This window comes from Ochotona princeps, chromosome 5 (assembly GCF_030435755.1).
Source record: "Ochotona princeps isolate mOchPri1 chromosome 5, mOchPri1.hap1, whole genome shotgun sequence".
Taxonomy (NCBI): domain Eukaryota; kingdom Metazoa; phylum Chordata; class Mammalia; order Lagomorpha; family Ochotonidae; genus Ochotona; species Ochotona princeps.
Genome location: NC_080836.1, coordinates 24884731 through 24906993, shown reverse-complemented (window position 1 = coordinate 24906993; position 22263 = coordinate 24884731). Strand labels below are relative to the sequence as shown.

General features: G+C 35.8%; 1 protein-coding gene across 1 annotated transcript in view; it reads left to right on the top strand.

The window, feature by feature from the left end:
• The window catches only part of LRP1B (LDL receptor related protein 1B), a 1366825-nt gene that overhangs the window by 1075869 nt on the left and 268693 nt on the right, over nucleotides 1-22263 (top strand). Inside the window, exons 46-49 of the mRNA XM_058664204.1 lie at nucleotides 6700-6892; nucleotides 7195-7320; nucleotides 10624-10752; nucleotides 13605-13724. Of these exons, the coding sequence (XP_058520187.1) occupies nucleotides 6700-6892; nucleotides 7195-7320; nucleotides 10624-10752; nucleotides 13605-13724 (568 nt within the window). The remainder of the gene's footprint in view (nucleotides 1-6699; nucleotides 6893-7194; nucleotides 7321-10623; nucleotides 10753-13604; nucleotides 13725-22263) is intronic.

Sequence of the window (22263 nt, the reverse complement as noted above, 5' to 3'; positions counted from 1 at the left end):
TACTATTTCAAAAGAAATACTAAACATGAATGCTTTCAATTAAGCCAATAAACTTACTGTATATTTGTAATTTTTTTCAGATTTCCAATAATTTAAGAAATGTGTTTTAGCTCTAGTTTTCCAAGTTTCTTACGCATTTGAGCACATTTATGTTTATTTGTATGTTTGGAAGCATAGAAATTATGTGAAAACCATAATGCTACAACATTGTGCCATGCATGGATAATGGTGACTTTTCTGAAGCAAAAAAGAACATAAGAAGAAGTCTCAAGTCATTTTGTGAAATAAGGTGTTACACTATAAATCAAAACTGCCACTTTCTTATCCTCTTTGGAGATAGTTGCCCCCTTACATTTAAAATTTGATTTTATCCGTGATTCAAAGAGCTTGAGTATTCAGACACTTTGACTCTATGGTGCCTTCTCCTTTTTGGAAGGAAATGAAACTGGCAAGTTATCTTCTTAGGCATGAGTAGAGAGGTGGAATAAATAGATGAAAAAGCTCAGAATTCTATGCCACAATACTTCTGTTGGCTTCTGATTTTCAAGCCAGAGGTTTGGAAAACTTTTAGTTCGGTAAGCCTAAGAGGCCAGGCATCTGGGGCAGTGCAACACTAAAGCCTCAACACTAAAAGCACGTAGGCTATGTCCCGAATTTGGCTGCTTCTTACACCTTGATTATAGACCTAAGTAAGGACAGCTTTCAGATCAGCTGTTCTCTTTGAGAATTGAGGGAACAATTAGGAAATATGAAGGACATTTAACTTGTATCCTTTCATAGCAGTTTATAAAGATCATGCTCTTTCGATTAGTGGGTGGTGCCAAAAGTAAAGTAGGAAAAAACAAATCAGTGATATAAAAAATAATGTTTTATCTCCCTCTGTCCACTCTTTTTCTTGCTATCGTAGTCGGCTCTGTATACTTCCATTGGGAAATTGCTTTCAGAGGAAATGCTGGATTGCTGTGGTCTTGCTCCATTCTGGCTAAAATTTTACATTTACTTCATTTCTTTTTATTTTTTATGTATTGTTTTTAAAAATTCTGATTTGCATGTAATTCTGTAAATTTAAATGGGGCATAATGCGGTATCCATCACATTTACAAAAAAAGCCAATCAAACCAAGCAACTAGCCTTTCTATTTGCCATGGTTTTCTTTGAGTTTGAAGCCACAACTCCTTTCTTCCAGGTCATTATACAGTGTGTCACACATCCTTGTCTTCAGCTGCCCATGTTCTTTTGCAACACTAGAATCTGTTATGCTGTCAGACTCTAGTTTGGAGTCAATTATCCAACTACCTTCTGTATTTCCATCTTCTGCAATTTCCAATCTCTAGTAATCATTATTGAAAATCCAGTTGGATATTTTTTAACTATCAAATGTGAGAAAGAATTTCAGGTGTTTTCCTCTCCTTTTCTCACTGGTTTAATATTTTTTTTCCTATGGTTGATTTATTTTTATTGGAAAAGCAGATTTAGAGAGACAGGGAGATACAGAGAGAAATATCTCCTGTACTCTGGTTCACTCCCTGAGTGGCTGCAATGGCTGGGGTTGAGCTGCTCTGAAGCCAGGAACAGGAGCCGCCTCCTGGTCTCCCATGCAGGTGCAGGGTCCCAAGGCTTTGGACAATCTTCGACTGCTTTTCCAGGCCACAAGCAGGGAGCTGGATGGGAAGTGGAGCAACTGGGACAGAACTGGTGCTGATATGGAATCCCAGCATGTGCAAAGCATGGATTTAGTCACTAAACCTTCAGACCGAAACCTAAAATTTCTGGAAAAATATTGGAATCTCTTTCTTTTACATAGAAAAATAATATTCCATTGTGTATATCTGTGATAGATTTTCTTTTCTTTTTAAAATAATTTATTTTTATTAGGTAGACACACAGAGAGGAGGAGGGACAGAGAGGAAGATTTTCTGTCCAATGATTCACTCCCGAAGTGACACTAACTTTCAGAGCTGCGCAAATCCGAAGCCAAGAGCTTCTTCTGGGTCTCCCACACAGGTGCAGGGTCCCAAGGATTTGGTCCATCCTTGACTGCTTTCCCAGGCCACAAGCAGGGAGCTGCATGGGAAGCAGGGCCGCCAGGACATGAACCGGAGCCCACATGGGATCCAGTGCAAAGTGCGGACTTTAGCTACTAGGCTACGATACTGGGCCCTGTATTTAAATTTAAGATAAACTTTATTCACTGTTTTTCTGAAGAGTTGAGAACTATCTGGTTAGCATAATTATGATTTAGATTTAGATGAACAAAACAAATTTAATTATTCTATAATCCATTTATTTTCTTACATGTCCTAGATTTTCATACATATGCATACACAAACACTCACTAGCGATGAGTCTATCATATCCTGCAAAGAATGAACCCGTCTATGACTGTTTCAAGTTTTTTCTTGTCCTCTCAGCTCTTTCTACTATGCGCTGATGTACTCCAACCCCAGAAAATCTTATTTATTGTTTACTCTATATTAGTTTCCATTATTGTGAATTTTTAAGATTTATTTTATTTTTATTGGAAAGGCAGACTTGCAGAGAGAAGGAGAGACAGAGAGAAAAATCTTCTGTCTGCTGTTTGATTCCCCAAGGGGTTCCAATGGCCGGAGCTGCGCTGGGCCAAATCCAGGAGCCAGGAGCTTTTTCTGGGTCTTGCACATGAGGGCAGGGTCCCAAGGCTTTGGGCCATCCTCTATTGCTTTCCTGGGCCGCATGAAGAGAGCTGGATGGGAAGTTGAGCTGCTGTGACATGAACCAGCGCCCATATGGGATCCTGTATATGCAAGGCAAGGATTTATTCTCCAGGCTATTGTACCAGGCCCATGTTTGTAAATTTTTTTGAATGAATAGCACCTTTTAGGATGCATACATTTTCCCTGGTTTCTTTCTCTTACAACAGTTTCTTTGAAGATTGTCCATGCTGTTACATACATCAGAAATGAATCCATTTGCTTTTGCTTAGTAGTATTCCCATTGGATATGTTTTTTTAAAAATGATGATACTGGCTAAATAGTAGAAGAGATTTTATTCAGGAAAGATTCAAAAGGTATGAGAACCACTAAAATGAACTTGAAACATTAAAGCTTACTTTCTGACACAGAGAGAAGGAAGATGCACACATGTAGAAGCAGCAACAGCAATTTGGTTCATTGTTGTTGCCCCAAATTCCTGAAATGATTGCGGCAAGGCAAAGTATAAGCCACAAATCAGAAACTCAGTCAAGGGCTGCCATGTGGGAGACACAACACAAAGCCTTAACTGCTTTGTTCCAGGATCTGCGTTAATGTTAAATAAGCTAGAGTCTGGATCCAGAATTAACTACTGAACATCAACTGTGTCATCAGCGTGTTGACTGTCTGGTTAAACTTCTTACCATGCAATGGAGCTTTTAATAGCAGAGAATAATCTTCACCCTGAATAAAAAGAAGACTGCAGGAAAATTGTAGCTAGTGACCAGGATCAGGATTGTAGCTGGAGGAGCAGGCGCTGCTAGAGGCAGGAACATAATCAGCTACTCTGAAGGATCTGGCAGCGGGGAAAGGGGCTTTGTATTTCAGATTCACAGTTTCCCATTAATTCTATCCAGGGAGGGACCTGCGGTTCTGATATTTTGTTAATAAATGGAGCCCCAAGGAACTCAAATGGGCAGAGAGGGTTTACAGTGTGTTTTGCCATAGCCTAGAGGAGTTCATGTGTAGCTGTGGTGCGGATGGATCCTATATTCAGTGTTAAATCTCATGATGATCAAATGGATTTGCAAGCTTCCCCCACTACCCCCAAAGACCATCTGAGGAAAATGACAGATCTGACCTAATAGGATTTTGCTATAAGTTGGTGGTGACCAGATTTCCTCTGGAGGAAAACACTACCTGAAGAATTTGTTCTGAAACTTAGAATGATCAGGTAGTAAGAATGAGAGATTCTGAGCTGACTTAAATTGTCCTTCTAAGGACATGCACACAGACAAGGTATGGTTATCATGACCTTGGAGGATTCAGTGTCAGTTTTGGTTAGTGAGAGCAGCTTTGTTAGTTGAATACATGCCATTTGTTTGTGCACTCAACCGTACAGATGTTGGAATATTTTTCAGTGTGTGCCTATTATAAATAAAGCTGTTGTTAGCATTTATTTACAAGTCCCTGGATAGCTGCATAGTTTCATTTCCTTCAGTAAACTAAAATGTCTGACAATAAACAGGTAGATGCTGGCTGAAATTGTAAATTTTGAGAGAACATGAAATTTGTTTTTAAAAATTGTTTATATACCATGAAGCTCCTGTAAATTCTTTCAGATCCATGAAACCTGTTATGTGGTAAGACTTTGGTTTTATTCACTCTGAAACTTATCAAGAGATAGTATGCAGGGATGAGTGCAGTAGTGCAACATGTTAACCATGACTGTTACAGCAACAACCCATATGGACACCATTCCGGTCCTGCTTTGGCCCCTGGCACCACATGGTAGATCAATTTGAATATTGGCTTCCTAGATTTGACCTGGCCCAGCCCAGGCTGTTGGTGCCATTTAAGGAGTGAACCAGGGGATTGGAAGACCTCTATCTTGTTTCTCTCTCTGTCATATAGCCATCCAAACACACACACACACACACACACACACACACACACACACACCACCCACACCACCCACACCACTCACCCACCCACCCACCCACACACACACACACATATATATTGGGCAAGACAAAATATAAACCGTGCATCATAAACTCAATCCAAACAGAACACTGAGCCTTGAGCCTTAGCTGCTGTATTCCAGGATCTGCATGAATGTTAAGCTAGAGTCAGGATCCAGAGTTAAGTATTAAACTTATGTTCATATACATGAACATACATATATGTAAAAGAGAGTATATTATTATAATTTGATTTTCCCTAATGTATAATAATGTTAACCATCGTTTTACATGCTTATTTGCATGCATGTGTTATCTACTTGAGTAAATTGTCTTTTCAGAATTTCTACCCATTTTGGGGGGTTTAATACCTTCTTTAATGTTTGGCTTTTCGTGTCTTTTACACTTTCATGTAAGTGCTAGAAGTAGATTTTCAATTTCTGCTAAACCTTCAGGTTAATTTTTAATTTAATTTTTTGACAAAAAGGTTTCTTATTGTTTATCACTCCAAAAAAATATTTATTTTTAGTTAAAGAAATGAAACACATTTCCTGTATCGTATTTTTTTAACTCACATTGTCTGTTAAAGAAAAAGGCTTTATTTATTCATCTGAAAGGCAAGGCTGCCAAGAATTAAGGTAAGAGAGAAAGAGAGAGAGAGAGAATTTGAATCTTTCCTTTACTGGTTCACTCCCCAACCCACGTGGTCACAACAGGCCAGGAGCTGGGACCTGCTTGTAAATCCCCCATGTAGGTGCAGAGCTCTAAATGCTTGGGCCATCTCCCATACCATTTACAGGGAGCTTTGTGGAAAGTAGAGTAGTAGATATAAGTTAGAAAATGGGGAGAAATGTCAGTTTAACAGTAGCTAATTTTGCAAACCATGAAAAGAATGTATCTCTGTTCATGCTTTGTTAACATCTCCTAGAAATGTTTTGCATTTTTGGGTTTCTAAAACAGATTTTTGTGGTTGCTGCTAAGTATTTCATTTCATTGCTGCTATTATGATTTTTTTTAAAGTTTTACTTATAGGCTATTTATTGTTAGTATATGGGACTGTAAAAAATATAACAGATTTTTATATTAATCATACATCACACATAATTAGTATTTCATTTAGTTCCAGGAGATTGTTTTTGTTTTGACACAGCAGATTTTTATAAATGCATTTTATTTTATTTCATCTTTTATTTTGCCCATAAGAAACTCCAAAATAATGAATAAAAGAAACAAAGATAAACTCTTCATTATTCCTATATTTATTTGTGCATTTAATCCTTTGTACGTTTGTAAAAATGTGCTGTCTGCATTTGATTTTGTCACTCATGTTATAACCTTTCTAAAGAAAATACCTGAATCTTCAAGATCTTTATGCCCCCTACCTATTTTTTGAGAGTTTAGTATTATCTGTTATAAATCTTATAATTTGTTGATAAAAAAGAGAAATCATTTGCTGATGGTCATAATGTCTCCGACTTCGTGGTTTTCACTTACAATACTAATAGTTTTGAATCATTTATGAAAATCAAATGATAAAGTAGAAGTCTAGCACAAACATCTTTCATTTAAAAATACAAAATCTAAAATGATTCCAAACTAGAAACAGTTTGCACAGAAGACCTCCGGTCTACATTCTCTGGATCTCATGTGACAGTATCCAGTCAAAAGGCAGACATACTACAAATAATGTCGAAAAATAACTTCAGGCTATATGTATAGGATGTATATGAAACATTGTAGAAAAATTTCACGCATAGAGTTGTCTTATCCCCAAGAAATCTCATTATGCGTATGCAAATATGCTGAAAACCCACCAACATCTGAAATACTCCTGGACCCAAGCATCTCAGATAAGGGGTGTTCAACTATTTTTTGTTACTTTAAACATACTGCATATGCTAATGAAAAAAATTTTTAAGTCCCATTATGGTCATCTAAGTAGTAAGGTGTCTTCATTATTATTCCTTAAATGTAAATTAATCTCAAGCCTTTATTTTTGAAACAAATACATATGTGGGTATATAAAGATAACCTTCATTGTAAAAATATAAAATTTGTTTTCCAGGTGATTGTTAAATCTGGGCCAGGGACTTTCCTTAGTCTTGCTGTTTATGACAACTATATCTTCTGGTCGGACTGGGGAAGAAGAGCTATCCTGCGTTCCAACAAGTACACGGGAGGAGACACGAAGATTCTTCGTTCTGATATCCCACATCAACCAATGGGAATCATAGCTGTTGCCAATGACACCAACAGCTGTAAGTTTAGATAGGAACCCAAATATATGTATTAATTATGTAATGTAGAAGTATGTTTTCCATGCTTTCCAGAAATGCTTGATTATTTACTTACTGTTTTTCTCATAGTTCTTGGAGATAGATTTTTAAGACAGGCCTATGAAAATACCAGACACAGGTTGTCATGCATAGTTTATCACCTCAGAAGCAATTCATTTTAATTTTTTTTGTGTCTGGAATTCTATTCCACCCCACTATGAATCAATATGTAACAGAGATCAAGGATTGAATATGAAATCATCCAATAAAGTTTTTCATTGCAGGTGAACTTTCTCCATGTGCTTTGTTGAATGGAGGTTGCCATGACCTGTGTCTTTTAACTCCTGATGGGAGAGTGAATTGTTCTTGCAGGGGGGACCGAATATTGCTAGATGACAACAGATGTGTGAGTAAGTAAAGACAACTGAAATGTGACATATCACTGTACAAAATGTTCTATTGAAATGTTTTCATTACTTATGAAGTTATACTTCTGTTCACTATTGGTAGCTCAGTTGGCTTATGTCTCTTTCCTATTTAAAACAAATAATAAAAACCTCAATGTGCTGTTTTTCTGAAATACGGCACTATTTGACAGATAATGATAACCAAATTTGTGCCAAATATTTTCCCCAACAACTGACATATAGAAGGGTTGGTATCAGATAGTGAAATATTTGAATACAGTGATCATCTGAAAATTTGTAGCTGTGACTTAAAGAATCCACTCAATTACAAAAATAATTAAAGCTGAAATAAACCATTACGCAGGCAGTAGATCAGTAGTCTTGCAGTAAAACCACTCTCAGTCCATCACGGAATGTAAATGAGAGTGAATGGCTCGTGCAGCTTATTTGTAATCATTTCCAAACTGTTAATTAAGAATGTAACATTGCAGTCTTGCATGATGTTCATGCCTCCCAAAGGCATCACAATCTCTAATTAGTACCATTACAATATACACTTAATAACAGTTAGGTTTTTAAACCGTTTTCAAAATAAAGAATCAAATATTCCAGTATTGCCATGAAAAATGAGAAAGCAACATGTAACAGGTTAATTTCATTTTGACATTAAGATTATCTGCATATGAAAAAGGTGGAAAGAAGTAACACGTCGAAACTTGATAAACAGATTCAGAATGTTTTAATTTTTAATAATTTCTCTCTCCTTATTTATATCCTCCTTTGTTATCTTTTCATTGTAGACTGTGATGTTGGGCATGTCTTATTGTAGAAAGTGGAGATTTTACTTTTATCTTTAGTCTTTTGTGAGCACAAATTCAGACAGACACACATTTTATATATATATATATATATATATATATATATATAAAATATCTATACATGCAAATTTTAAGAACAGAGGCATGTTTCCTTACTTTGCAAATTATCACATCAAAGGTGCCTTTTACCCAAGAGTAAAAGTTGTGTTACAATAGGCTTTCAAAAGCAAACAAAGGAATGATGCAACTGTGTAGTAATTATAAGTGCCAAGAGCCAATTTCAATAATTTGGACCACAAATTCCCATGTTTCTTTATCGCTTAACACTTTCCCTACTTACTAGAGAATTTGTTTGAATTCTCTCTCTTCTTTTGCCTCTGTGGTTTCAGCTGTAAAGATCTGCATCTGATGCCATCTGTAAGTCTGGAGTGTTAACTGGGCATTGGAATCACTCCTGTTTCTTGCACAGGTCACTACCAGCCAGTAGGAAAGCAGTGACTTAAATCAAAACAGCAAGCCTTATTTGTGTACAGTGGAGACCTGTCCTTGTTGTAAAATATATTAGATATCACTGCCCCTACACTACCACCTGCTTTCCTCTTCTGATGAGAGCAAATGAATCAAACAGAAAACTATCATTCTAAATAAGAAGCATTGTATTAACATGTGACTGTAGAGTGACAGTGGAGTTCTCCCAGGTGACACAGGGTTACAAAGGCTGACTGTGTCCCTTGTGCATTTATATTGAAATCCTGTGGTCTAACAGAGAGATTGAATTGCTTCCCTTGATTTCTTCTTGTCAAATCCATCTTTAGGAAATAAAAATGTTTTCTGGAATGTCTGTGTCCACATCTGAAGGAGTTCACCCAGAGCTGTTCATAAATGTTAATGGGAGCATTAACAGGGGAAAAGGTTATTTATTAACTTCCACCTGAGGGCAAAGGAAGAAAAGTCATTTGTTGTCATAACTGTTGACTAAAGGATTAGGCAATTCCATTGTTCACAATAGTGTTAACCTTATCATCATGCTTAAAGAAATAGGAAAGGAAAATGTAAGTAGGTAAGGAAGAAAGGGCAGATGAACCATCTTGTTGTTTCTAGCACAAAGCTTTCAGTAGTATGTTATCAAGTAAATGTAACAGAGCAACAGTCTTGCTTGCACAGTTTTTTTTAAATATTGTAGAAAAATGAACAGTATTTTTCTCAAAGGCATCATGGTTATAAAACATGAAATAAGATATTTGCTATCATAACAGTTTTTTCATTGGAAAGAATAAAGCACATAGGACATACTTAAAGCAAAAAATATGTATATAATTAAAAAAACAGACTGGAAATATACAAGGACTTTCAATCAGCAGCCAAATTTTATTCCCTCCATGATCTAAAGTTATTGTATCTTGTAACAGAATCATCTTTATTAATACCTGCCCTTGTAATAAATGTAATAATAATTTTAGGTTTCAAATTATTTGCCAGCTTGTCTAAAATAATATTCTACCTTATATACTAACTGACCAGTGGTGGTTACACAGTATTAGGGAAAAAAATCTTTGCAAAATACTACTGCTATGCTTGTCACACTTCTGTACAGACTACATTTAACTGAATCTAGTTATACTTATCTATCTACATTCTGATAAAAATTATCTTTGAAAATAATAAAAAATAAAACTTTGAAGGCTTTGTAAATCTTGACCTATGCTTAGCAAATTAAGGCAAATCATGGAAAAAACACTGGTTTTATTTTTCTGAATATCCTTTGATCTAAAAATTGTTCAATAATGCAGTGGTCTATACAGCAGTATATACACATTCTAGCTCACCACTGTCTACCACCAGTTCCATGTAGACTCGGGTGTGCTGCATGGAATAGCTGTCTTATGTTGCAGGAACATAGGGTTCATTCCCTATTATCTATTACACATGGATAGAGAACAAGGTAACTGTTTATAATTTTATAATTCTAGTGATTCTGCCCAATAAAATTTGCTACTACAGAAGTTGAAACAGAATATTAATTTTGAAGTGGAGCATAAAGGGACCATTCATGTTATTAAGATGATTTTATATCAGATAATCAAAAATAGGTAATCTATGTGCTAGAAAATGAAAATGCATTGAATAATATATAATAGACTGCAGTGAGCAAACAAAGCACTCTCAATATGTACAATTTTATTTACTAGTTCTTCGTAAAAATTGATTTTTTTAAAGATAGTCTGCTAAGTCTCAGTTCATGAATAATTCCATCTAGATTTCAGTTACTCTTCCTCCATACACACAATAGCTGAATAATTAATAAAACACATCTAGAGGCATGCGAGAAAAGTAGTCATACTACTCCCTTCACCACCAAATTTTCATCACAAAAAAATATTAAGCACCACTATTATATAAACTTCAGCTTTTTTTTCTAAATCAAACAAAACAATTGCTATGGTATCAGAAGATGCCCTTATGATATATTGACCTTTTGTTTTTTCAGTTAAAAATTCTTCCTGCAATGTGTATTCAGAGTTTGAGTGTGGGAATGGAGAGTGCATAGACTACCAGCTCACATGTGATGGTGCTCCTCACTGTAAGGATAAATCTGATGAAAAACTGCTCTACTGTGGTAAGTGTCCAAAATGGCATTGACTCATTTTGCAGGTGTGTGTCAGGCTCATTAGGAGGGGGTGTGGTCTGTGTGTTTGTCCTTATGATTGCTATGAATGGTTTCTTTAATGATTATTATTAGCATGCAGAGCCGAGGAGACTAAAGTGGATGTACTCATGTTAAAATGAAACACCTTCTTTAACATCTCCTAACTAGGATATTGCTTTAAAAATCTCCTATTTGTTTTTCACTCTTGAAATCCGAAGTAAGAGGCCAGCATGATGGCTTAACTGGCCAATCTTCAGCCTGCAAGTCCCAGGATCCTAAATGGGTGCCAGTTTGTGTCCCAGCCTCTCTATTTCCCATCTAGCTCCCTGCTTGTGACCTGGGGAGGCAGCCATGGATGGCCCTAAGCCCTGGTACCTGCATCCATGTGGAAAACATGGAAGAGGATCCTGGCTCCTGGCTTCAGGTTGACTCTAGTCATTGTGGCCATCTGAGGAGTGAACCAGCAGATAGAGGATCATTTTTCAGTCTCTTTTCTGTGAATCTGCTTTTCCAATAAAAATAAGTAAATATTTTTTTTAAAAAGAAATGCATAGTAAAATAAAGCAGGCTTTTACCTTTTTAGCTGTCTACCTACTTATCTTTGAAAGCAGATTTAAGGCTTACATTTCTTAAACTGCAGTTCATAAGCATCAGCAATCTGTCAATGCTGCTGGCATCAAATACCCAACATCCTTCAATCACTTGTTCCTGGATTTGAACCAGATTCTTTTCTATTCTATTTCTTTCTGCAACATAAGGAAGAAGACCAATGCCCTTTGCTTCAAAGGCTAATTGCTTTAGCCTTAGGAATCCCACCAACTGTAGCTCTGTTGGTTTCAGAGCCACATATGATAGGTGCCTTCTGCTTATCTCTTGGAAGTAGACATTTGTTTTTATATCCTACAAGTCAGCTGAGAGATACTTTCAATGAATTAATATTTCTTCCTGGAATTTTGTCTTAATACAATCATCAATAGTTACCTTATAATTGATCCAGATTATTTTGAACTTTTCTGACTGTTTTCCCCAATGCCTTCTACAGCACTGGGATTATACACTATGCACAATCTAAAAATTTGTATGTGAAAATGCTGTATTTCATTTCTATTGTTTTTTCTGTTTTCTGCAGTCTTTGTTCAATAATTGTGGTAAATAACTTTTTTGAAAGTTGACAAAAGAAAGGTTGATTTGGGGAAGTCTATAGGCAGTCTACATTACAAACTAACATATCCACAGTTAAATTATAGTGAATTTGATTTTTCCATGATTGATATTTAACCAATACCATAGCAAATTTACTTCAGTGCATTTTAATGAATATCTGTATCCTATACAATTTGAAGATGTTAAAGCAATAATATGGTATAGCAATAAGTTTGTAAGTATTCATAGTGAATTAGATTAAAACCATTATCAGAAAATACGCAAGAGGCAGCATTTTTGTCTTGCTAAATGTGTTCGTAATTTTTATTTACTGTAATTCCTTAAAAGTGTAAAATATCTCAAAAGCCAAACCAAAAACTGCTCCAGACTAGATTTGGCCCATCGGCAACAATTGCCAACTATAGGTAGACACCATTGGTTTTGGAATCACATCTGAGATTAAATCTTTGTTCCCAAAGCTGGTGGCATGTGACCAGTGTGACCAACGTAATGTGCCTGTGTATGTTTTTACTTCTGACTGTAAAACACTTATCTCTAATGTTGATTGAAAACACTATAAAAGCAAATATGTATTTATATAGAAGTGATTCAGTTAGTGTTCAACAGATGATTACAATGATAAGGGACTTTAAAAAGTTAGTGATGAAAGGGAATGAACAGTTAATATGCTTCTGGGGATGCCCTCATGCCCCATCAGAGTGCCTAAGTACAAGGGCCACCTGTATTTGCCTGATAGCTAAGGATCCTCAGCTTGTGCTAAGCACCACAGGAGGCAGGGGACACGAAAGTAGTTGGACCTCTTCCATATATCTGGGACATTGAAGCTAAGTTTTAGGCTCATTGGCTTCAGCCTGCCCCAGCCCTGGATGTTGCAGGCATTTGGGGAATGAGCCAGTAGAGAGCAGTCTGCTGTCTTTTTCTGTCTCAGTATATTTGCCATTCAAAGACAAGGAAAAAAAAAATCATCGAAAGGGGAATATAAAGTTTGCTTATTTTGTTACAGAAATATAAACATGAGGGATCTCCAGAAAGTTCAAAACAATATCAACTGTGAGAATATTATATATGGTTTTCAAAAAATCTTTGCATCAAAGCTATCTTATTTAATTCCATCTCATATAAACATTTTGAAGTCTCCTCATATTATTGCAAATGGTAGCTTCTGGCCCACAACAATGAATGCAAAGCAAATAGAATTGAGAAGTCATTTTTTTCTTCTTCTGAAGATTTATAGAAAATTTTAGATACTTTGAGGGATATTTATTTTTCTTATTATAAAGTATATTTGGATTCAGGATGAAACAGATGGATGGTAAAATGTTTTTCTTACTTTTCAGGTAGAAATTTATTTCTTTAGAATTGAATATGTTTTATCTGTTTAATTCTGTGTTACTTGACACAGTGCCAGAAACAGTATTGTGGGTGTCACTCTAACCTTTCAGGTATGAATCACTGAAGTTAAAAAAAAAAAAAAGTAGCAAAGACTGTTTGCTGAATGAACCACTTCCTGGCAAGACATGAGCATTCAATCCAACAGACTCATAGTTTTTAGCACTTCCTCCATCCAGCCAGTGTGAATGAAACCTTATCTGTGTTTTTATTGTATAAAAATTTTTGTATGTAACCTCCAGTTTTAAGTCTCTGCTTCTACTTATAAGAAAACAGAAGCTGTAGAAGAGGATTCAAGCCCTGCTATAATCGCAAGTGCATATCTCATAGCAAGTTATGTGATGGTGAAAACGACTGTGGTGACAACTCTGATGAGCTAGATTGTAAAGGTGAGTACTCCTCTTTTTAAAATGATTGACTTTTTAATTTATTTTAAAGGCAGAGTAATACAGTGGGAGAAGAGAGACAGAAAAAGAGATCTTGGCATCTACTGGTTCATTTGGCAAATGACTTCCATGGTTACAGCTAAAGTATGCCAAAGCCAGGAGCCAGGAACTACATCTGGGTTTCCCACTTCAGAGACAGGGGCCCAAAAAGCTGCCCATTCCTTGCTAACTTTAAGCACATTATCAGGGAATTGTGTTGTATGAAATGCCATTATCACATGCAGCAAGTTAGCCCATAGCACCGAAAAGCTGCACTCTAAAGGTATGTATGTATGCATATATGTGTATACATTTGTATGTATACACATGTATATTGAAGTGGAGTTGTTATAACACATTTAAAATTATGATTATGTTTTCTAAGGTTTCTACTTTTTTGCTTACTTTAAAAAATTCATTTTCGTCTTTCTCCAGTTATACGTTCTTGATATTGGCCATTCTAATGTAATATTCAATATTGAATTGACTGATTCAAAAATTTCCATCTTTTTAATTCATCTGATTTGTATATGTTCCTATTTTCTGAAGCACCACATGGAAAAGCTTGATATTAGCCTTGGTTTCTCTATTGAGCTTATTTTGTCACAACATTGTCAATCATTAACAAATCTCCAGGCCTTTAAATAATATTGTCATGGAAATCTCCTTCAAGAGTGAATTTTTAAAATGTACTTTGGGCTGATTTCCATGCATATACATTTGCCAGTGTTGTTAGTGAGGCTGTTCAGTATGATCACAGAGTGGCTAGAGAATGTCGCAAACCTAGGACTACTGAGTTAGAAACCCAATCCCAGCACTTACCAAACTACCTAAATCATGCCAATACAATGAACCATCTGTAGCTATGTTTCAAACAAGCTAGGAATAATAATCAGATGAAATATTAATACTAACCAAACTTGACAGTATGTACCAGACAACAATCACTGTCATAATAAATTACAAATCTCTTAGCTTGACACTTAAGGCTTAAATTATTGACCTCATAGACAATACCAAAACTATTTGTTCTAAATTCTTCTCATTATCTGGATATATGTTATTGATCATACTGCATTAATAACTGAGACACATAAATTAATGTCACAGGTGAATGACCTCAACAAGTTCAAACACTAAGTGAAAGATAATCATGAAAATAGATGAAGGTGTGTACAAATATTATCTTTGTGTACATAGAAATGCATTACTTCTTTTGATTTTTGTTTCCCCTTGGAAGTATCCTCTAAAGTGTCACGTAACAGATAAAATTGAAGCTGACTGTTAAAGTGTCAATAATAAGGGCCAAACGAACCCTAGGAAAACTTTAAGCAAAGAAAGTAACACTGAAATCTCCACATAACTGGATACAGTTTGGGCCAGGATGCCAAAATCAAGGGGAAAAAATTCACATAAGTTAGAGGGGATGACAGGAAGGTGCTTTTGGTTTAGTAACTTACACTTTGTCTTCAGCAATTGAAAAGTCAATCAAATTTTAAAGTGGGAAAAATACAATTTAAATTATAAATTCTACAACTGTGTGAATGAAACTGCAATATGAGATCACAACAACAGGAGGCTACCACAGCACCAAAGTTAAGAGGCAGAGGATAGAAACGAAACATTTTAAAAGGTGTCATAAGTGAATACCTTTTTTTGTTGTTGTGTTTTTTGTCAGTTCCTCTTATTCTGCATATTTGCCAAGATTCCGACTAGAAATTTCTCAAAATCTTTAAAAAAAAAATACATGGTGAACAAATTTACTTTAAAAACTGTTCAGTGCTTCCAACCAACAGTGAAATACACATGAAACCACACTGAGGTTTTATCTCATTTCAGATAGAAAGACTGTTATCCAAAATAAAATAAAAAGAAAGTATCCCAGGAATGATTTGTAGAAAATGAAACATTCATACTCTGTTGGTAAGAATGAAAATTAGTCTAGCAATTATGGAGGCAAGCATGCAGGTTCTTCACAAAACTAAAAAAATCTACCATAAGACCCAGCTCTCCCACTTCGGGGAACACATCCGAAAGAACTCACGTCAGTTTGTGATATGCGCACCTGCATTGCTATGTTTATTACAGCATTTATTCACAGTAACCAAGGTAAGAAATAACTCTGTTATCCATTCTGTGGATAACAAAAATCTGGTGTGTGTGTATATATATATATATATGTATGTGTGTGTGTGTATAGCATGTGTATATGTTTGTAAACAATACTTTTAGAAAATTAAGATATTTTTTATGATACAATTCCATTGGCTCCTGGATTTTTCCCTCCCCCATTCCCCAAATTCCTTCCTCTCCACTGATTTCCCGCATATTATTACAATGCATAGTTCTTCATCAGCAGTCATAAATTCATCATTCTGCTGCTTAAATGTATCCTGACATTATGGGTATGGAAAATGGCATTTAGTCCAGGATCCTATTGTCAAGATATATTTAACTGTTTCATTGGGAGTCCATCTTTGACGTGGAATTAGAGATACACACTGCATTGTATCATCACATCTAGATGTGATAGTCCCTATTACACAGTTGATATACATTTCCTTAAGTGAAAAGCCATAAAACAAAATCAATAACAGGAATAAAGTTAAAAAAAATTGTGACACCATGAAGTTAATAACACTCTACTAAATGACCAATGTGTTGCTGCAGAAATGAAAGAAAATAAAAAGCCTTCTTGGAGAAAATGATGCCACTGTATGATTTATGAGTCAATGGAGAATTTAATGAGAGAAAAGAAACTATTTTGAAGAAGTGAAAGTAATAACAAAAATGTCAAAATCCATGGTTGCAGCAATAATAGTATTGAAAGGGCTATTGATTTTATATTTTTTTATGAAGGTTGCCTTATAGCAGGGAGGCCATATGATATTTGTCCTTTTGGGATTGACTTATTTCACTAAGTATAATAGTCTGTTGTTGGGGCTGTTTGATTGCAAATGATATGATTTCATTATTTTTAATGGCTAAGTAGTATTCCATGGAATAGATGAATTAGTTTCTTCTCCACTCTTATTTGGATGGGCATTGGTTTGTTTCCATGACTTTGCTATTGTAGACAATGCTGCTATAAATACTGGTTTTCAGATCCCTTTCTCATATGCAAACCTCATTTCCTTTGGATATATTCCCAGCAGTGGCATAGCTGGGTTATATGACAGTTGTATTTGAAGTTCTCGAAGAACTCTCCATAGTGACTTCCATAGTGGTTCTGCTAGCCTACACTAATATCAACAGTGAAGGAAGATTTCTTTCTCTCCACATCCAGGCCAGCAGGTGTTGTTAGTTGAGTTCTGAATGTAGGCCAATCTCACTGCTATTAGATGGAACATCAATGTGGTTTTTAGATGAAAATACAGATATATTTGCCTGACAGCTGGGGATCCTGAGCATTTTCCATGTCTATTAGTCATTTGAATTTGTGTTTTTGAAAATTGCCTGCTCATTTCCTCTGCCCTTTTCTTCACAGCATTGCTTGTCTTACTGAGTTTCTGAAGATCTTTGTAAATCCTGGATATTAGTCCCCTATCAGTTGTGTAGTATGCAAAGATCTTCCATTCTGTTGGTTGCTTCTTCACATTGTTGATCGTTTCCTTTGCTGTACAGAAGCTTTTTAGTAGATGTAGTCCATTTGATAATTTTTTTTTGGCTTTGATTACCTGTGCTTTTGGTGTCTTTTTCAAGAAGTTTTTCTGCATCCATATATCTTGGAGAGTGCTTGCTGTTTTCCTGTAATTTTTTGATGGTTTATAGATGTAGATTTAGGTCCTTGATCCATTTAGAGATGACTTTTTTTTATGAAGTTACTTATAAAAGGTTGGGGTTTTTTTGTAAGAAATCTAAAGTTGTATTAAAATTTTATAATATCAATAGCAAATACAGTGGTATAAAGTTTCCTCTTGACCCAGCATGATATCCTAGTGGCTAAATCTTTGCATTGCACATACCGCAGGATCTCTTATGGGCACCAGTTTGTGTCTCAGCTGCTCCACTTTCTATCTAGCTCCCTGCTTGAGGCCTGGGAAAGTAGTAGGGAATGGGCAAAGACCTTGGGACCCTGAACCTGCATGGGAGACCTGGGAGAGGCTCCTGGATCCTGGCTTTGGATCAGCTTATCTCTGTCCATTGCGGCCGCTTAGGGGGAGAACCAGTGCTGCCTTTCCAATAAAAACAAATAAATCTAAATAAATATTTTTTTAAAAAAATAAGTTTTCTTTGACTAGTGCAAATTATGATAAAGCACATAGTGGTTTTGCAGGGATGTTTTTTTATTTCTATAAGCATTTGGGTCTATGAATTATATTTACTGTTAGGTGTTTATCATCATCTGAAGGGGTTGGTGAAGCAATAAGACTTCTTAAAGCATAGATTATATTATACCTAATAATATCCAAGCTGAATTAAATAAAAGTAATTCTATTATAGTTGTGTTTTAATGTAAAATATGTATTTCTGTGTTATAACTATGTCAGCACATTGCTGGACACAGAATGCTCCACTTGTGAACCAAGTGTTTTTCTTAAAATTCAATTTCCGATACTATAACCACAATAATAAGTCTTAGCATTGGGTATCTTTAAAACTAGCAAAGTAATGGCTAGGAGTTTTGAAGTGTTTCCTGTACTGTGTGTGGAATTTATAATTGATTATAAAATGGAAGCATATATTCTTTTCATTTGGCACAAATTAGTAGATGCGATTAAATATACTATCTCCTTTAGAATAGTTACATGAGTACATTTTTAGAAGGATTTGTCATCTCTTGTTACATCTTTCAGGACTGACTTTCCTATCATTTTAGGTTGTTTCACATAATAAACTCACAGGCCACTTTCAGCCATACAGGGAAGATTCCTGGGTATATTTGCTGTAAGCCAACCTATCAGACGTGTCACCACCAAACATCCCAACACACATAAAGGATGATGAAGGAGAAGGCATATGTAAAGGCTCAGAGAAAAGGAAAAATAAGTTCTCTCTCTCCAAAAATCTTCTTTCCAGTTATTTTCTCTTGTTAGTCTAACTTGGGAGTGTGTGTGTGTGTGTGTGTGTATGTGTGTGTGTGTTTTGCATAAGTAGGCCCAAACGTAGTCACCTATTACTTTTAAATTAAGGTAATAAATTATTATGATTAGAAATCAATATGTACAGGAAGTTTTATAGACTGCAGTGAGGTGCTGGAGGAACCCTGCATAAACTACTTGTGTGATTATCTTGTTTGTTTCATCTCAATGTCTGAAGTAATTGTGACTATATATATTTTTTTCTTTCCGCAAGAGCAATGAATGTGTTTCCAGTGTCAAAAAAGGCTATCAGAAAATATTTGCTTCTTGAAACTTGGAGGAATATATTGTCACTTTATAAGAATTCTTTGTATGATTGAGGACTTTAGATGTCAAGTTGTCTAGGGATGATATGAATATATAGTTGTTAAATCATTTATTATGTGAATTTGTCCTCTGGTTGTGCTACAGCTAGAAGGAACCAGTTTGGAAAGAGAATGAAGTGCTTCCTCCCCATTGAGATGAACATAAATTATTTCACCAAAGGAGTGGAACCTGATGTTTGCTTTTCTCTCAGTTCATAGAAAACGTTTGACATATTCACCAACTTCTCCAAATAACAAGCTGAAGCTAAAGATAAATATGATTGGAAAGAGACCATCGTTATTGCTGGGGTTGCATACATTTAGAACTAAGGCATCAAATTAAATAATTAAAGGAAAAGATTGTTTTGAAGACAATGAGAAAAGAGATATGGCAAAGAGTATATATAATGCACTTCTTATTTTCAGCTTCCCTTTCCTGTAATCTGGATACACAGAGTTGGAAGGGACAATAGACTTAATCTGTAAGAAACATTGGAAACCACAAAAAGGAGAATTGATTGTATATCGTTTTTATCTCATTGTATATTTGAGCTGAGAGAAAGAAAGTAGAAGAAATACAAACATTAGGATAGCACAGGAGAGCTTTACTTGATTCTATCTTTTGATCCGCGACCTTATCCTGTCCTCTTCTTTCTCATCTCTCAATGCTGCTCCTGGTGTGGCTGGGCTACATTTTGACTCACATTCCACAGTCCTACTTTTTCTTTTGCATTATCTGGAGGGAAATATAATTCTAGCATTTCTCACTTGGCTTATCTTTATTTAAATTACATTGTTTCCTTTTCTCTCTCTCTCTCTTTCTCTCTCTTTCTCTCTGGGTTTTTAACCTGGGGCAAATTGATCAAAAAACTTTCATATCCACTTGACACATTAGAGATTCCAATGTGTTTCTCCCTCAAAAATCACCCCAAGGGTAACCGATTCTAGTGTTTCACTGAGTGAAACAAAGTGAAGGAACATGGTTGAGGTAATAGGGAGGTTGAGATTTAGGATGAGGTGGCATTTGTCTGCTGAATGAATTTTCTGCTGTTTCTATGAACTTCTTCCATCTTTAAAACCTCATTTCTTGGCTACCAATGCAAAATATGTTAACTCCAAGAACCACCTTTTTCCTTTGGCCTATAATTCTATAACCAATAAATATATCCGATTCCACTGTCATTCATCATTCTATCTAAGGCATTGTTGGTTCTCAAACATTTACCAAATAGCGTTATCTGGGGAGACATGACCAGTCAAACAAGGGCACTCTGCACTGTGTCCACTCCACAACTCGTACCCTCTAATCTGTCTCTCTAGTATGCCTTCCCAAGATTGACATCATGATTTGTTGGAGAAAATGTGAAGAAGATGAAAAAATAATAATTTCGTATTCTTTACCCAACTTCTATTGTCCTATATCATTTCCTTCCAATGTAGTTCTTTTTTGTTTCCTTCATGAAACTTTGTCTTCCTGGGTCTCAAAATTCTGTGACAGATTTTTGATCAAGCTGTTTCCATGAAAAAGTACCAATTTAAAAAAATACAAACAAAAAGCTTAAAACTGCCACACGCAGAAGCAAACTAAAACAATGGTCCATAGAACATCTTTCCTTCTGGTTTTATGCTGTACGGTTATCATTAACTTTGTAATGATTTTAAATACTGTCTCTTTGAGAGCTTGTGTGGAGGACCTAATACTAGAGTGCAGCTACCGGTATATCTTCGATGGAGGCACAGTCATCCTGCAGCTGGGATGGTCATCTTCATTGACAGAAAGCAGCTTTGGGATGGACGTTCATGGAGCGATGATGGGGGCAGGGACACACTTGTAGCCAGCCAAATCAGCTGAATCAAGCCTGGTAATCAAAGGGGTGACAGGTGTCACAGGCAGATCACCGTCACATGGATATATGCCTATTCACCTTGAGGAACTGTATAATAGATACTGCATTCTGAGAAGTAGTTACATTGCAGTATGCATCCTTATATCCGAATAAAAGAAGGATTCATAATGAAACTGTTAAATGTAACTTGATGATAAGTGCTGGACTTCCTAACACTGGCTACACCTAAAATATCATAATGGACTTTCAATAGTTGTTGAAGGACCATACTACTGTATTAACATGGAGGAAAACATTATAGGGAAAGGGGCTGAGGATGTATAAGAAGAAATTCCTGAATCTATGGAATTGTGTCTTGAAAAATAAAATAAAATGATAAATAAACATATAGACACATAAATACTATCTTCTAAACAGGTTTCTTGATTTCAAAGTTATAACTTTTTCATCCAATAAGAATTATTTTTGGTCGTTTTTCTTATCCAAGAATTTAGTATAAAAGTATGCGACATGACTGACATTTCTACCCTTCCCATAAATTCTTCCTTACTTCTGCTTCCTTCTGAAATGAAATCAGATATTTCTAGTTTTCCTGTCTGCAGTTTTCAATAACATATATGATGTTCAAGGAGCCATAATTTGCCTCCTTTTCCATCTCTCACTACCATCAACCCACCTGTACTCCCTGTGTCTTAGAGAATTCTTTGCAGAAGCCTGGAAGGAGATGGATAAAGTGGAATGACCTGCTATCATCCTTTCTGGTCTTTAAACTGTAACTTCAATTGTAACATATGAATTTTTACCTAAAACTTTAGAAAGGTAGCTAGAAGCATCACAGGTATCTGAATTGCTGTTTCAACAGTGCATGGAAAGTAGGAGGCTGCTTATGGATAAGGAAGTCAAAACACATTGAATATGATTGGGATGATAATCTTCAAGAAATTTATTCTTCACAGGAAAAAATGATGAAATGTAAAGGAATATAGAGATAATTTCGTATTTTTTAAAAGGAGTTCAGTGCAAACCTTTTTTATAAGATTTATTTTTATTGAAAAGTCAGATATGCAGAGAGGAGATAAGACAGGAAGGTCTTTCATTCATTGATTCACTCCCCAAGAAGCCACAATGGCTGGAGCTGCTCCTATCCGAAGCCAGGGGCCAGGAGCCTTTTTCAGGTCTCCCACACAGATGCAGGGTCCCAAGGCTTTGGGCCATCCTCAGATGCTTTCCCAGGCCACAAGCATGGAGCTGGATACGAGGCTGTACTGCC